Below are 17,464 nucleotides of genomic sequence, written 5' to 3'. Positions count from 1 at the left end.
TGTTTTATTTATTAATTTATTTAATGTTGGCACAGAAGCATAATGACTTGGCACTTTAATCTGTATCATAGCACGGCCATGTATTATTAGGTTTTTATGATCACGTTGCTTCTAATTTAATACTATTCGATAAAATTATTTATTTATTAATGATTTGATGCAATATTTGATGATTAAATTACTATTTAGAGCCGAATATATGTAATATTAAGATGTTTTGTTCTGTAGTAGTTCATGTTAAACCCCTCTCTATCTCCGCCTCCTCCTCTCAAGACACCGCCGTGATTGGTCCACAGATCTGGTAAATAATCCTCCGCACCAATGAGCGATAAGACTCGTAAACGTCATCATTAAATGCCGGAAGAAGGGTCACATGTGTCCACCAACCTCTAAAGTCCTGCTGAATGTGCACTCAGATACTCTTAGGTAATTAATTCTTTAAATAAGTGTGTGGAAATGTCGGAACAAGCTTCAGTTGGGCGTTTTTAGATGGTTATTTTTAATTAATGGTTCACGTATTTATTATGAATACGGTCCATCTGCAGCTCAGGTCCTTCACGTTGCAGCTGGTTAAAAGCAGAGCTCTCTCTGGTTCTCCTCCACCGGCTTTCGCACGCTGGGATTTTCGTTTCCACCGGACTGTTTTCCAGTTTTTACGAACGATGGCCTCGAATAACAACCCGGGGACGGGTCAGCCTCTGGGTCTGAAGAAAGTCAAGCAGAAGGAACCTCTGCGGCGGGTGAAGACCAAAGAGAACCGGAGCAAACGGGTGGACCTTCACGGACCGTCCACGGTGTACGTGCAGGTGGTCGGTGCTGGGAGCAGAGACAATGCTGCGTCACTGTATGTCTTCTCCGAGTTCAACAGGTAATTTAAACACAAATATGTCCAGAGTAACAGCAGCCAGGGCTTTTATTTTGAAACCAGGGCTCATGTCTTTCACCCACCTTTACATAAAAATCTGTGATATAAAATCCCTGACAACCATAAACATAAACATGAACTGTTCTTTATGTCATGAATATCCAGAAACAGTGTCACACCTGTTTTGGCATTGTTCTCACACCAAGAAATTCTGGCAAGACCTTTGCAGGTTTGTCAAAGACTTTGTTTAATTATGAGAAAATGTTGTGTTTGGTTTCTTTAAACACCCTAAAAAACAAGACAGATATTTTTCCAGAATAAATCTATTGATAATTTTGGGGAAAAAAATCCTTCATTAAAGTAAATTCACAAAAAAAGGTGTAAAATATGTAAAATTTCTATCTTTCGAACAAAAACTTTTGATTTAAGCTCATCTGTAATTATTTTTATGTGATGTAATAATGCAGTGTTCCCCTGGCTCTTCTGTTATGTTGTGGTTAAAAAGTAGGCAGGGGTGTACAGTATGGTTTTTTTCATCAAATACCCATAACCTATAATTACCCGCTTCTTGTGGCCAATACTGATAAAAAATAACCCATAATTTTACTTTTATGCATCGTAGTTGTGATGTTCATACAGCCTGTAGGGTAAGAAAAGCTGAGACAGCTTGACAACATAAACAAAAAACAATTCAGACTCTTAAAATACCCCTTTACTTATTTTTTACTAAAGTATCATGATCTTCAATAAAGTTCTTTAGCTTTTCATGGCCACCTAAATTAAATGCTTTGACAGAATCAGTCAAGTCAGATGTTAATATAGCCGACATTTATCAGCTTATATACGCAGATATGATATAGACTGATAGATCTATGATAGGCCAATATTGGCTGCTAATTTATCAGCCTCGATATTTATTGTGCATCCCTGGTAGAAAGTGTTGTTGGCTGAATACTGCGCAGTACTTAGTACTACAGTATTAGTACTGGCTTTAAATAAAACCTGACAGCACCGTTATTAAAACATTAGCAAAATAATAATATGTGGTTTCTTAAAGAGTGGGCAAAAACACAAGCCTTAGACTGTAATAATTTATGTCTATTTACTTTGAGGTTTGTGTGTAAATATCATACTTAAAGTACATTTAAATGTGCATAATTACTTTGATTGTGTTTTTCTAGCAGGTAATTAGTAATTGTATCGGAATCATTTTTAAAGTAACCCTCCCGACCCTGATTATCCAGCAGTAAAATGTTACGAGGTCACACAGCTGTTTACCATCACACACCTTTCCTCCTCCTCTCCTGCAGATATCTGTTCAACTGTGGCGAAGGAACACAGAGACTCATGCAGGAACACAAGTAAGCTGCTCTGAACTTCACATATTTTAATATCATCTGAGTCAGTCGATGGATAAAGACAGAGAGATTTAATATTCTTGTGTTTTCCTCTGACAGACTGAAAGCGACTCAGCTGGACAACATCTTCTTGACCAGACTGAGCTGGCAGAACGTGGGAGGTTTATCAGGTCAGTAACATCTGTTCAGTTGTTCTTCTGTTTTTATGCAAGTTTTATTTCTACATCTGGACGCTGGCGTCACGTCTGGACAGTGACATCAGAAGACATGTCTGACTCAAACCACCTTGACAGTGAATTTATTGTTTGAGAGAGGTTGCCTAATAGAGAAGGCAGCTCAGTCAGCCTGCCCTCTGCTGGACATTCAGGGAAAGTGATTTCCCCTCTGACTATTTGCAGAGATGAGTTCTTTTTTAAATATTATATATCTAGATTTTTGAATAAAATCAGACATAAAAGAACCTCCTTTGGAAAAAAATGTGAATAGTTTTTAGAAATTGAAGATGTATCCTTCACCGGTTGTTTCCTCTGCAGGGATGATATTAACCTTGAAGGACACCGGTGTTCCAGAGTGCGTTCTCTCTGGACCTCCACAGCTGGTGAGAACCTCCATCGTAATACAGCGTCAACGTGTCTGCAGCTGGATTTTTAACATAGCATTGATTAATTTTTACATCTGCTGTGTCTCGTCTTCTCCGCCTTCTTCATCACAGGAAGATTATCTGAACGCCATCAAGTCATTTTCTGGACCACTGGAAGACATCAAGTTGTGTATGTTGAGTTTATTGAACTGGATTATACAGAATAACTCCATTATTTTTTTTGCTTGTGTGATTTTTAATGTATCATCACTTCCAGCGGTGCGACCGTACACTGAAAAGGCGTACACTGACCAGACAATGACAGTTTATCAAGTGCCAATATTTGGTGAGTTCAAATATTTTTTTTTTTTTAAGAGTATTTCCTGCTTTTGGAAACTCACTGACTCTTTTCTGTCTTCGCTTTTCAGCCCAGCTGAGGGGTGACAACAGAAACTCCTCCCCCGGGAGCAGCCCCCCTCAAGGTCCTCCCTCTCCCGGGACGACAGACGACATCCACGCCAACAGCTACAGCGACAGTCCAGGTGAATCCAGTTAATTTTTGAGTGTGTTTCTGATGGACACTGTTGTCCCACAAGTCAGTGAACAGTGGAAATGAAGGAGCTACTTTAAATGATGTTGCACACAACTAATTAAGAAAGATTAATTTAAACCTCTCTTTAAATCTCATCTTAGTTTGTACTCTAAACTCAGATTAAATTTGATTCCTTTGCACCAAAAGTGTAACCTCCAATGAGCTTCTCTGTCGATCCATTATGAGGCTAACTGACTTTTTAGTTAGCTATTAAACAGTTGAGTGTTTTGTTAACCTTTTAGCTAGCTACCTAATGTAAACATTTTGTTTAAATTTTGGCATGCTAGTAAACATTTAGTTTTTGTTGAATACAGAGCAGCTGGAAGTCAAGTTTCCCCCCTCTTTTATATTTACTAAGTCTTAACAGCACTTGATTTTTTTCTGTTTTTAAGCAAACTGCCCTTAAATAAACAGATTAGTTATTAATTGTGCAACAAAGCTCTTCTTAATTTGACTAATTTTAAATGTAGTTTTCCTCAACTCTGATTAGAACTAATCTCATATTAACTTAATCTTTGTTGGTTCAACTCAGTCTTCAGTTTTCAGTACAGTTTTGTTGTAACGTGTCCCTGATTACCCTCTAATAAAGTATAAAGGCTCTAATACTGTCTAATAAAGAACATATTGTTTCTAGTTTTTGTCTAAATTGAGACAAAGTCCAGCTCTTTACATCTTATTCATGTACTGTAAAATAAAGTGCAACCAGCATTTCAGTTTTATTTCTGTTATTTTACAGGTGAAAGACGAAAAGCTACCAGAGATCCCTCTTTGGTGGTTTCCTTTATATGTGAGGTAGGAAACTTTAAATATGTTATGATCATATATGATGTACAGATGAAGGAGTTTTTTAATCTGACACTCTTCTTCTCTGCTTTTCACTTTTACAGCTTCACCCCAAGAAAGGAAACTTCTTAGTTCCTCAAGCCAAGGAGCTCGGTTTGCCTGTGTAAGTGGATTTTTAGTACAAACTGAACAGAACATGTGGCAGCTTTTATTCTTTTAGTGAAGAAAACATGCTTTTAATACAGAGTAGGGCTGGACGTTAGAACCTAAATCCACCTTACCGCCATTGTGATGTTAGTTTTTTTTTGTTTTGATGAAGTAATAAATTGTTTGTGATGGATTCAGGTTGCTAGTTGTGCCTGAGCAACAGCCTTAAACTCCAAAATATAAAATTTGCAATGATGTAAAACAGAAAAAAATCAACAAAATCTTACATTGTAGAGGCTGGAACCAGCATGTTTTTTGTAATAATCCAGAAAATAAAACTACTATGAACCTTTTTTTTCCCCCACAGAGGCACAGCAGCGATCGGTCCACTCATAGCAGCTTTGAAGGATGGGAAAAGTGTCACATACGAAGGAAGAGAGGTGCCGTGTAAAACTGCTGTTCACTGATAATAACATGCCTTATTATGCGGCAGCTCTGAACTGTGTTTTCTGATGTCATTTCTGTTGTAGATCCGACCTGAGCAGGTTTGTACTCCCACTGATCCAGGACCTGTCTTCATTATTGTCGAGTGTCCATCTGAGGAGTTCGTTGAAGCCGTTTGCACCAATCAGCAGCTGAGAAGGTAACGGGTTGATTATCTGTGACGTTTCTTGATCTGATCTAAACTGAAAATAAGTAAGATAATGTACTGAAGTTCAGTCTGTCGTCCCCTGTAGGTACCAGTCAGGGGGGACAGAGGATCCTGCCGTGCTGGTGGTCCACATGACTCCAGAGTCTGTTCTGAAAACCGATCAATACAAGAAGTGGATGGAGAGGTCTGAAGCCAGACTCCTGAGAAAATCCTGCTTTTTTTAACATTCAGTTTAAACACGCTGAGGCTGAGAGCTCTCTCTGCGTTTCTGTAGGTTTCCGTCCGCCACAGAACACCTGATCCTCAACGAACACGTGTGTACGGTCCACAATGTCAGAAGTCACAAGATTCAAGCCCAGCTGAACATGATTCACCCGCAGATCTTTCCAGAACTCCAAGCTTACAAAACAAAGGTAATGCTGACGGTGAGATGTGATCCTCTCATTCAGCACTGAGGGGTCTGCTCTCACCGGACTAACTCTACACACACATCGCATTTTATTTCCCCAATTTCCATAAGGTGAACCGTCTGTCTTTATAGTGTGTTCTTCTCCTTCTTTATGTGCTACAGATTTAGGGATAGTTCCAATTTTGCTGATATTTTTATTTACAGTTTTTCTCCGGTTCATACTGTTCTAAACTAAATTAGGGGTTTTCCGATATCAATACCAGCATCTGAATATTACCTCCATTAAAATGCAGCATCAGGCATCGTGAGTATGTCGAGTGTCCAAGTTTGACACACACAGGAACAGGGACTCCATGTTGCATTTAGGTGCACTTTGTTAACTTGGAAATCTATAATTAAATGGACACTGAGGTTGATTAAAATGGGAAAACATACATAAAAATACTACATATCAGGCATGTAGTGGTACCAAAAACGCACATTGCCATATGACAATAAAAAGTCCATGATATGATATTGTAATTGTAATAATGGCCTTTATTAAGTAATAAATCTAAAGTGTACAGCATTTTTTGTTTATATAAAATGTTTTTTTCCTTTTTAACTCGTGGGCCACCATGACCTAAGCATGTGCAAAAAAAGAGGCATAAGTTGTCTCTGGTACAACTGCCAAATAATGCAGTAGCAGCAAATAATGCAGTAGCAGTCCTTTTACAAAATAAGCCTGTAACAACACAATATATATTGTTGGCAGACATTTTTCTATTGCAAAAATTGCGATATTCAGCATTTTGTTACATCCCTACTAAATACTTAGTGGTTCTCTCAAATATTTAGATTTACTGCTTTCCTCTCTGTCTATCAGCGTCATGTCTTTGGGTTTTAAACTGTTGGTTTGACAAAACAACATATCTGTACACACGACCCCGGACCTTATGATGCCATTCTTTGGAAAATAATCATTAAATTTATGGATAATGAAACTAACTGTTAGATGCAGCTGTAGTAGGTTTAAACTTCTGTCATGGTGGTCATTTATTTCACATTTCTGGTGTGCATATTTTTATTTCCTCAGTCATTTTGCACATAATATTATATAATACTTTCTCTCAACTTAGTTAAAGCTACAACAAGGAGTTTTTTTAATTGGTTATGAAACTAGAGTAACGTACATAAACAACTCAGAGTTCTTCTTAATTTCTGCCATCAGGCTGGATTCTCTGTGAAATCAGATGAAACAAGCCTGTTTACATTTTATCAGGCAAAGTTACAGTGAGTAGTGTGTAAGCCAGTTAAAAAGATTTTGACATTACGTTTTGTGGTTATAATATTGGAAACACTCCCACTTTTGCCCACAGAGGGCCCTGGAATTAACACAAGAGAAAAGTTCCTTGTTGTAGCTTTAACATGTTGGAGTTTTTGTTTTTTAGTTTTGACTGCAGTGACTCTCACTAACTAGATTCCTACTTTGCCTCAAACACAAAGTGGTAGATGAAGTGTGTTACATGCAGAACAGTTGGAGGAAAACATCAAAAGCATTTTTTTTTTGTGTGTGTGTTATTCCCCAGGAGCCTCAGGCCGCCCTGCACACCCCCAACGTCAGAGCCGAGTGTCTCCTCAAGTTCCAGCTCAGACCCGTAATGGAGTGGCAAAGGTTAGTTTGTCCTTCAATCCCCCCAATTTAGCCGACATTACTCTGCAGCTTCGAGCGCTGCCTTGTCACAGAAAACAATCTGGAATGGACCATTGCACTCGGCCGCTCTCTTCCTCTTTCTTCTTTTTTAACCTCGTCTTACAAGTGTCAGTGTTTTTTTTCTTCGCCGTTTCTGTCAAGCGCTGTAGAGGCGCATCAAGGTCAGATGCGAAAAGAATCCCTGTTTTCCCCGCCAGTGTTTTTGCAGGCAGTGGTGTGTGTCTTCTTGACTCTGTGCTTCATTCGTTAGAGATGCCATCCCCTCCTGCAACGCTGAGGAGTTTGTGAAAGAGGCTTCTGAGGTCCCAAACTTTCTGGAAGAAGTGGATGAGTGCAGGAAGATTTGCTCCACTGACACTGCAGAGCTTTCTGGTGAGAGACTCGGAACAGAACAAAATGTTTCTCACTTTTAAGTGGATGGTTCTTCAGTGGTGTTTAAAGGGATAGTTCAGATTATTTGAAGTGGTGTTGTATGAGGTTCTTGTCCAAACAGTCGATTGCTGTCAACATGCCCCCAGTTTGGAGAAGCAGAGAGGAGTACCAGCACAAAAGCTGAGCGATGTACTGCTGTGGACAGAGTAAGCAACAACAGAAATTTTAGCCAACTAAAAAACATCATTTTAAATATGCTCTATATTTTGAATTTTTTTCATCACATTATCTTGCCATCAGAGAGCATTTTCTGACAGAATACTGACATTTTATATATCGCGTTCTTCAAAATCAACCATACTCCTTTGGCAAAAGCACTGATTTCACAGAACGCAGGAGTTGCTGGTCTACTGCTGCCTTGATCATTATGTTTCTCTCAATTTATGACAAACTTTTCTGTTTTTTTTACCTTAAAAAACTTGTTTCTGACACCATACGTTGTGTATGAGCCCTATGGCTCAGAAAGTCTACCGTTTCCACCTGGAAAATGATTGTTTGAATGAGAACTTTTTCTGAATCTGTATATCCGTGTTTGCACCTCGTTCCTCTCAGTGAGTCAGAGATGGACAGGAAAATGCACAGTAACTGCAGCGAGAAATACTCAAAATTTCAGACATTCTGGAATGAAGATGTCCTATTTCTTATGAAAAGCTCACAGAAAGGGACATGCATTTGTAAAATCTGCTGCATCAGTTTTCTTGAGGGGACAGGGCCACAGGGGCAAATTTTACGTAACATTACATGGTTTTGCATTGTAACAAAAATTCAACAGAATGAAAACAAAGCATCTGCAAAACTCAAATTTTCCCTACTTTGGTTTTGAAATCCCCCCTATTTTTTAAGTCTCAAGGTTGGCAAGTCTGCTCCTGCTGCTTTTCCAAAGTTTGGGTGTGTTCATCGCCATCTACTGTAGCTAATACACTGACTGGATAAATAGCCCACTTCACTTAATCCAAACTTATTATCCATTATAAATAAAATTGTTTGCATTATCTTAGTGTTTGTATAAATATGTCTTTACCTGCAGGACGAGGAGAAAAATACCCAGAGGTGGTTTTCTTGGGAACAGGATCAGCTCTTCCAATGAAGATCAGAAATGTCAGCGGCACTTTAGTTAATATCAGGTATGAAACTAAAGTTTCCACACAAACCTAAAGATAGATTGTAGAAGTGCCGGTGCTTATCCTGCAGTTTATTGGTCGTTCTTGGATTTATCATCACTTGACATCGACTATTTTTCCATTTAATAGTTTCATTTTTCAGTCTCCTTGGTGTGCGCTCACAGTAGAACATTTTGCACAAAATAAACCATCCTGTTGCAGACTGAGGGAAACGATCTGATAGGTGACCGTCCTCTGGCTCTGGTGACTCAAACATGTCAGAACAAGTCCAATTAAACTGCTAGACGAAACGTCCATCTTTCAGGTTGTAGTGTTGTTTGACACTTGAGACAGCTGAGCAGACACACCCTCAGTGTTTCAGAGCGTGGAGATCTACTTTTTTTTTTTTTTTGCTATTAAGTGTTTTTATTTCAAAAGATCAAATTCATTGCAACAGTAAACATAATATCAGTCCTACTACTACCTACTACTACAAATTTTTAACAAACTGAGAACACAATTATTATGCAGACTTATTGCAGGACTGTTGTGTTACACTGCATTCAGTTTAATCAGGTGAACCTAATAAACTGGAAACTGAGTGTATTTCCTCTCATGTCCTGCTGTTTGTAGCCCGTGTCAGTCGATACTGTTGGACTGTGGAGAGGGAACCTTCGGTCAGCTCTGCAGGCACTACGGGGACGGCGTGGATGACGCTCTGTCCAAGATTTCAACCGTCTTCATCTCACACATGCATGCCGACCACCACACAGTAAGCATCAGATAAACATGATAACCGTGTGGTGGTTTAAAGGGATAGTTTGGATTATTTGAAGCGGGTTTGTTTGAGGTACTTGTCTATAGTTGGTGTATTTCGCTAATGGAGTCTGGTTAGTTTGGAGAGAGCCATACTTGACTTAAGTAACGGAAATACCAGATCATCTCTTTATAAAGTGAGCTGCTTCAAACCTCTGTCCTAATATTCATGATTTGATTTTAGGGGCTGCTCATGTTGCTGTATCAGAGGCAAAGAGCACTGGTACGTAAAAGAAAATATTTGAAAATAAATAATTATTCATGAGATAAAAAAACTGATCTTAAAGTTTATGTCTTTTAGGCAGCGTTGGGGAAGGCGTTCAGCCCCGTCTACCTGGTGGGTCCGGCCCAGATCATGAACTGGCTCGGCCAGTATCACGATTACTGTGAGGAGATCCTCAACCATATCAAGTATGTGCACACAAAAACTTCTAAATACAAGATCTGCAAGCAGTTTTAACAGAGTCCCGAACAGGTTGTGAAAATCGCAGAACTTTATATCTGGAGGAAATTGAGGAAAAAGTCCTAAAATTTGACTTTTTTAAAGCAAAAGTTTGAGCCAAATTGAGCAAAGAAGCAGATGAACTGAATGATTAAAATAAAAGAATTTTGCGTCCACACCAGGCTGTTTTTGAGATAACAGCAAAAACGCCAACTTGATTGCTACAGCGCCACCTTGAGGTCAATAAGTGTCCTTTTTTTTTGCCTGAGTAGTGGGTGGAATTTGCAACCCACCTGCCAATTTTTGTGACTTTTTGCTGCATAAATGCCAGACTATGGATGTGTGTGTGCTCGATTTGAAAATATGTAAATCTAACATATAAAGGTCAATTTTTTTCTCTGTTTAAAGAAAAAAAATGTTATTTTTTACTGTATGTTAAAATGTATGAATGGGCCCAACATGAACACTAAACTATTTAATTACTAAAATTATTTAAACAGCATCTGTAAAGGAAAAGGAAAGCAAATGTCACAAATGGTCTTGTTTGCTTATGAATCTCATATAAAGGCATCAGTATTAAATTGAGATCGTTTCATAACTAGTTAAAAACTCCCCGTTGTCCTTTTAACATCATCTGTTTTGTGTTTCAGCTTCATTCCCAACAGATTTCTGTATGATGATGCAGAGGCGCCGACGCAGAGGACGAAGACTTTCATCCAAGCGCTGCTGAAAACGAACGATCTGCAGAAGGTGTGCAGCTGTTTTAACATCAGTTACCATTAAAGGCTTCACAGTTATTTAAAGTTACTCATCAATTTGTTTGTGCGCGCGTGTGTGTTTTAGTTCCAGACATGCGTTGTGCGTCACTGTAAGAACGCCTTCGCCTGCAGCTTCACTCACCAGTCTGGCTGGAAACTGGCCTTTTCTGGGGACACGATGCCCTGCGACGCCTTCGTACACATCGGTTAGTAGCACTCCGAATGATTAAAGTCCACATCTCGCTGAAGTGTATGTAGACACACACACTGTAGGTAATAGCAAATTGAGCGTGCGCTTTTAACATTACAGAGATTCACATAAGGTCATCTAAGTGTAGCTGGACTACACGGCTCTTTCTGAATAATTTATCCGATATTTCTTAATGCCTTCGATCACTCTCGTGGCTGGCAGCCTCTTCTAATGGTTCCTGAGGGATCCCACTTCATTGACTCTTCTTAAATTGCTTGACTGGCTTCTGTCCAAGCAAAGCCTCCCAGAGACAGCGAGTATATCCCATGACTGTTCATTATAGATGGCTCAGCTCACCAGACAAACAGGGCGTGCCGATCCTTGATTACGCAGACTACCTGATTGATTTCCTGTGGGACAGGAAGAGGCTGTAAGTGCTCGTCTGTGCTTCAGGCCTCTGATTCTGCTTTTTTTTGTTGTTTTCTTCAGGAAAGAATACAACCTTACTAATTCACGAGGCCACGCTGGAGGACGGGCTGGAGGAGGAAGCCATAGAGAAAAGACACAGGTGAGTAAAATTAACCATCATAAACTAGTTTTAACTTCTAACCATTTATTACACAGATTTGGTGCAAAATATAACCATTTTTGACCATTTTTGAAAAGTGGACAGAAAGTACCACATCGAGACAACAAGACCTTGATGAACACCACAGAAAAAATAGTGCAGTGTTTTGGGATCTAAAAACTTTCTGACGTTTGCAGATTTTCTGTAAGAATTGCATTTTTTTGGCAATTGGATGGTGAGCACTTCTGTTCTGGAAATTGCTCATAAAACTCTCTTTACTGTCAGTATACATATGAGAGCCATCCATCTGAACGCCTCAGGTCTCTAGTTTGTGGTTGTGAAGTTTCTTGAGGTCGCAATAGTTTATTTTATGCAGAGAGGTCAAGTTTCAAAACGTGGTCTATGAAATGGCTACTATCACACATGAATACAATAGGGCTCATTATATTCACAGTCTCAGCTTTCCAGTCAGACCCAATTTATGCAATTCCAATAGTGTTTATGCCAACATCAGGGTTTAGTTAGAAACCCAGATGCGCAGCCATTTTTGAGATCTGGAAGCTGCAAAAGCTCACAGAGGAAGATTTGGTCAACAGGAAAGGATGTGATATTTTGAGAAATTAAGGTTAACAGTAAGTGATAAAGATGGACTCCTTCATCTTGGAACGCAACCTGACAATTTCTATAATTTTGCCTTCTATTTCTTGTCCCGACTTACTGAACTACCTTTTTTTTTGCCATACGTAACTGAAGACCTTAAATGTTGCAAACGTTTGGAAGCCTACAACCAGATGGGGTGTGTGTAGGAGAGAGGGGCACAGTTTTAGCTTTAGTTTCCTATGAAATGGTGCTTTCACCAAATATTGCACCTCCTGTGATTTTAAAATGCAGAAAGCCATATTGCGATTTTGATTAATTGTGCAGCATTTGTGCTGTCTCTTAACTTTTCATCTTCCTTCCTAGTACGGTCCCTGAACTGTAGACTTAAGAATAAACTTTCCAGGGTTCTCTCAGTGGCAAGGAAAGTAATTGGCAACCCCAAAAGCACTTGACCCAACTTTTTACAGAAAGGATAGATGGTTCCCATCCTGTCCTCAGCCAGTTTGAGCCTTTAAGCTCCATGAGGCGCTACAGAGTCCCTCAGATAACTTAGAAAATATTCAAGAAGTTCTTCGTTCCATCAGTTTCCTTACCTCTGCAAAATAATTGGGGCTGCAATCAATGATTATTTTCACTGTAAATTAATCTGTTGATTATTTTCAACATTAATTGATTGGTTGTTTGAGAGACACTGGACAACATTTTTCACCATTTTACAGAGTCCAAGGTGACGTCCTTACTGTCGTAGAGGAGTAAAGAAACCAGGAAAAATTCACATTAAAGAAGAGAATTTAGACAATTTTGTCAGTTGAGAAATAAAAACTAACTAAACTATTTTTCAAGTTTTTCCTGGAACTATTGTTACTGATCAAACTGTTGATCATTTTCTTGATCAACTGATCAGGTGTTTGGTTTATAAAACGCCAGAAAAATGTGAAAAATGTTGATTGGTGTATAACAAAATCCAATATGACGTCCTCAGAAACCGCAAAATATTCACATTCAAGAGGCAAAAATCAGATAACTTTGACTTTTTTTTTTCCCTTAAAAAATTATTCAAAGATAAATCGATTATCAAAACAGTTGGCAATTAATTTGAAAATTGATTGATACGATTAATTGTTGTAGCTCTAGAAGCGGTCAATGAGATTTAAGCTCAGACATGACATGAAATGCTGTCCGTGTTTATTGTGGAAGGTCAAGTTACATATTGAACATTAAAGATTTTTATATTCTGTTCTTCAGTCCAATGACAGTCTGTCCAGAAAGACAGTTTTGTTTCAGAGTTGAAGATGTTAATGTTATTTATGCAAATGAATAAAATGGCTGAAAAAAAAGAAACAGCAGCAGTTAAATTTCTATCACCCACCAAAAGAAGTGCACTTTATTGGCTGTTTGAGGCTGCAGTTATTTTTGACTGTGCTGCTAAATTTCTTCACTCTCCTCAGATATTGACATCGATTTTTGCGGCTTTTTATGGCGTCAGAGTGAGCGTCTGTCTTCACAAAAGCATCTTTTATGTCCCCCAGAGAAAACAATACTCCCGCTGAACGTTTCCCTCTGAAAGAAGCAGAACGTAAATCTCTGACTTTCTGCTTCGTGTCTTCTGACAGCACGACTTCCCAGGCCATCGGTATCGGCATGAGGATGAACGCCGAGTTCATCATGTTGAACCACTTCAGCCAGCGTTACGCCAAGATCCCTCTTTTCAGCGAGGACTTCACTGACAGGGTGGGGATATCATTCGACCACATGAGAGTAAGTATCCCTCCAGACATGTCACACGGGATTTCTTAATCACTGCTGATTGGATGTATTTTGACATTTGGAAAAAAAACAGCAATCTTCTCAGTGGGGAAATCTTTTTCCTGTCAATATGATGGCACCTGAATGCATCATTTCCGTTGTTCAACACCACGGTGAGTGAACAGACATATGTACGGCTTTAATAGAGAACATAATGTGTCTATGGTACGAGACGAAAAAGTATCAGCAACAAATGCTGATATCAAAAAGTGAGATTCTTGTTCTTTAACATTTTCTTTCCTGATCTAAATCCAGAAACATTCTCACTGGATGGTAGTTAATTTAAATATCCACACGTGGTTCTTTGGGTTTTATATTCCTTAAACTACGGGTCTGCAGTCTTTACTATCAAAATATCCATTTTGCCGAAAATTTCAGGGGGAAAAAAAAACTGTCTGGAGCTACAACTATTGAATTGTGTATTTGACATCCATAGCCTTCAGTAGGAAAAGGTGCTGAGTCATAGACATAGGCGAGGATGCATAAGTTTGTTGATAAAATATTAAACTTCTTTCAAAAGAATTTCAAAATTCAGTGTATAGGCTACACATTTTTACAATAGGAGAATGTAAGAATCACAAAAACGATAAGCAAAAACTAAAATGTAAAAAAAAAAAAAAAAACCCTTATTCATTCAGTTAAAGGAGCGTTATGTTACAGTTGAATGCCCAATAGTGAGTACTCCAGTCCAAATAGCAAGGGGGAACCATAGAGGGTATATAAAATATTTAAAATGCAGTCTGTGGTTGAAGCGAGTTATTTCCTCCTGCCCCCTCCTCCCCAGACTCAAGGAAGCTCAGGCAGGCTGCAGGAGCACAGGACGAGCGCAACATTGATATTTGACTATAACAAGCGATGATGAGTCCTCCGCTATAAGATGATCAGCTTTTTATGACTCTGTCAGGTGTCTCTCGACATAAAGTTAAGACTCTTATCCTGAAAACAAAAGCCCACTGCTCTGAAAATACACGCTCTGGAGTTTGAGTTCAGTGACTCCCTGCCAGACTCCATTAACAGTTTGCTCAATTTAACCGTTATAAACATCTATTCCTTCTAAAAGGTTATGAAAAAGATTTCTTATAACTCATAAACAGACACTTGGTCATTCAGTGACCATTCAGAATTAATTTGAACTCGAATTAACAGGAAACGGGAAAACAATAACACAAGTTAGAGGCCGGAATAGAAATTTCAAAGGATGACACCACGGCTGCGGCGCTGATCTCAGAGAATACTTTAACTGAGCATGTTTAATTAATCTCTGGTGACATGTCATGGTCATTTTATGATTTACTGCAGTAAATGTACTACAGATGTCTCCTTCTTATTGAGGAAAATTTAATTACATCCAATTATTTACTTGCTCTAAACACTGATAGTGTTAGTCTGAGGGACCATGGTCATTCGGTGAAAGAGTGGCTTCTGAGTCACTTAAGCTGAAAAATAAATTCTTAGACGAGGTAAGTTAATTTGTGCAACACCTTTTCAACAACAAGGCCTTTCAAAGTGCTTTACATGTGACATAAAAGGGCATTAAAACTAGATAAACGAACAAACGCAAGGACATAAAATTATATTTATATTGGGCAAACAGAAAAGTTTCAAGCCTTGAGTGAAAAGAAGTTCTGACAAGAGATTAATGACTGAGAGGTAGACAGGTTTCTGTGCTGTTGTTAATATGAGACATGGAAGTGGAGCCCAGGACTGCAAGTTCATGAAGATTTTGCTGAGAAGAAGTCAGTTGTAAGATAGGATTGTGTCCTCTGCCGCAGTACTTATGAACTTCTCTCCTTCAGGAGTTATAATTTCAGACCTGCTACAGTCACTTTTCTCCATTTCCTCTGTGCTTCAGATTCGCTTTGGAGACTTTAAAATCCTCCCCAGGCTCATTCCCGCACTTAAAACCCTTTTCGCCGAGGAGATCGGCGAGATGGAGGAGAGGAGAGAGAGGAGGGAGCTGAGACACACGAGATGGGGCGGCCCTGAGGTGAACAGCGAGCCGAGGACGACGGACACGAGCCGAGCCGCCAAAAGAGACCAGGAGGAGGCGGCGACACACAACGTAGAGATGAAGAGACTGAAAACCAGCTGAACGAACACGAGATCAGAGAAAAAGACTTTAACTGGGAGCATCCTGAGTTATTTTATTTAAGAGAATGAGATTTTTATTTGGGTTGTGTGGTTTAATTAAAGAAAACAGATGTATAGTTACAATGATAAGCTACGAATCTAGTTTTTGTTTTTCATTAAATGGAATAAAGCAATCCCACACAGTATGTAGTTTTATACGATCATGTCCAGTCTGTTTTGATGCTGCGCCGCCAACAGCCGTGGCGATGTGTCTTCAGTTTGTCCATCCTATTCGTCAAAAACGCTTTGCTGATTAATGTCATAACGATGTGACATTTGTTGGGGTCTGTACCAAACAAACATGCTTTGTTATATCAGGAAAACAAGATTTTTAGGTCACTACAACACCTCATATTTATTATAATGTTTTCTCACACATTTTTCCTTTTTGAAAAAATTGCTTTTTGGCTCTGGTTCTGCGATTTGGATATTGAACTTGGCCATATTGCATTTTCGATTTGATTGTGATTAATTGTGCAGCCTCAGTCTGACTAACTCCACTTTAAAGACTGCTGGAAGACACTGTAGGATTTTTTTCCCCCCCTCTCCTGTGGCAGCAAACACAACACACAGTTGTTAAGTTAGTAATGTACTGCAACCAGAGCTCATTCACACACTTTACAGGTGACTAAAGTCACTTAACTACCTCTAACAGCCCCAACTACCCCTGTGGCTGTGCGCTGTTACTCTCACTGATGCTTCCCACAGCAAAATATCAACTATGCCTCACCATTTAAATTCAATATGAAGAATAATAATGTGGTCCTTTCAAACGTCAAACGTCAAATTTATTAGTCTTTGGCGGTTCTACAACTGCACTTTTTCCTGATTTGCCTCAGGACTGGGGGACACTGCACTGCCATCTTAAATCCAGTGTTCCCTGGAGATGGTGCCTATGATGGCTATCAAATGTTCCATGTGGCCACCATACTGTGAGCCTTTGCCAACACAATATTATAGCTCCTCAAACATCCATCAAACATCAACATGATGAACAGTACTCGTCACCAGCTAGCTGCCAATATCAGAATCAGAAATACTGTATTGATCCCGGGGGGGAGGAGAGGGAAATGTTCACATTACAGATGCTAATATTCAAGAAAAATATATTGCATAGAGCAGTGTTTCCCAATCCTGGTCCTCTGGGCCCACTGTCCTGCATGTTTTAGATGTTTCTCTGCTCCAACACACCTGATTCAAATGATCAGGTTGTTAGGCTTCTGCAGAGGCTTGATGACGAGCTGATCATGTGAATCAGGTGTGTTGGAGCAGACAAACATCTAAAACATGAAGGACAGTGGGCCCAGAGGACCAGGGTTGGGAAACACTGGCATAGAGCAACTACAACAAAATATAAAACCTACAAAAAAGGTATGTGTGTGTATAGAAAATATAAGTAGAGTTATAAAATAAGAAATATAAGAATTATACACACCTGGCCCTGCAGGTGGGCCATGAGGTCATGAAAAATAAAATGTTTTTAAGTTTCAATTATACAAATTTGAAATTACTGTAAAATATTAATAATTAATTTTTAAAAGTA

The 17,464-nt window shown here is 39.1% G+C and overlaps 1 protein-coding gene across 1 annotated transcript; it reads left to right on the top strand.

Moving 5' to 3' along the window:
- Positions 1–367: 367 nt before the first annotated feature.
- On the top strand, positions 368–15,974 carry elac2 (elaC ribonuclease Z 2). The gene is made up of 24 exons (XM_084744631.1): positions 368–868; positions 2,176–2,226; positions 2,323–2,393; positions 2,757–2,821; positions 2,936–2,993; positions 3,081–3,149; positions 3,232–3,345; positions 4,132–4,187; positions 4,283–4,341; positions 4,693–4,765; positions 4,856–4,968; positions 5,063–5,161; positions 5,252–5,390; positions 6,955–7,040; positions 7,330–7,451; positions 8,539–8,635; positions 9,245–9,383; positions 9,612–9,650; positions 9,729–9,838; positions 10,520–10,619; positions 10,713–10,833; positions 11,307–11,385; positions 13,599–13,743; positions 15,644–15,974. Exons 1-24 carry the CDS (start codon positions 507–509, stop codon positions 15,881–15,883), a joined length of 2,607 nt encoding a protein of 868 aa, XP_084600757.1. The 5' UTR covers positions 368–506; the 3' UTR covers positions 15,884–15,974.
- Positions 15,975–17,464: the final 1,490 nt, after the last annotated feature.

Source organism: Lutjanus erythropterus, chromosome 19 (genome assembly GCF_056507025.1).
Source record: "Lutjanus erythropterus isolate fLutEry1 chromosome 19, fLutEry1.hap2, whole genome shotgun sequence".
In the NCBI taxonomy this organism is placed as follows: domain Eukaryota; kingdom Metazoa; phylum Chordata; class Actinopteri; order Lutjaniformes; family Lutjanidae; genus Lutjanus; species Lutjanus erythropterus.
This window is presented reverse-complemented; position numbering and strand designations above follow the sequence as displayed.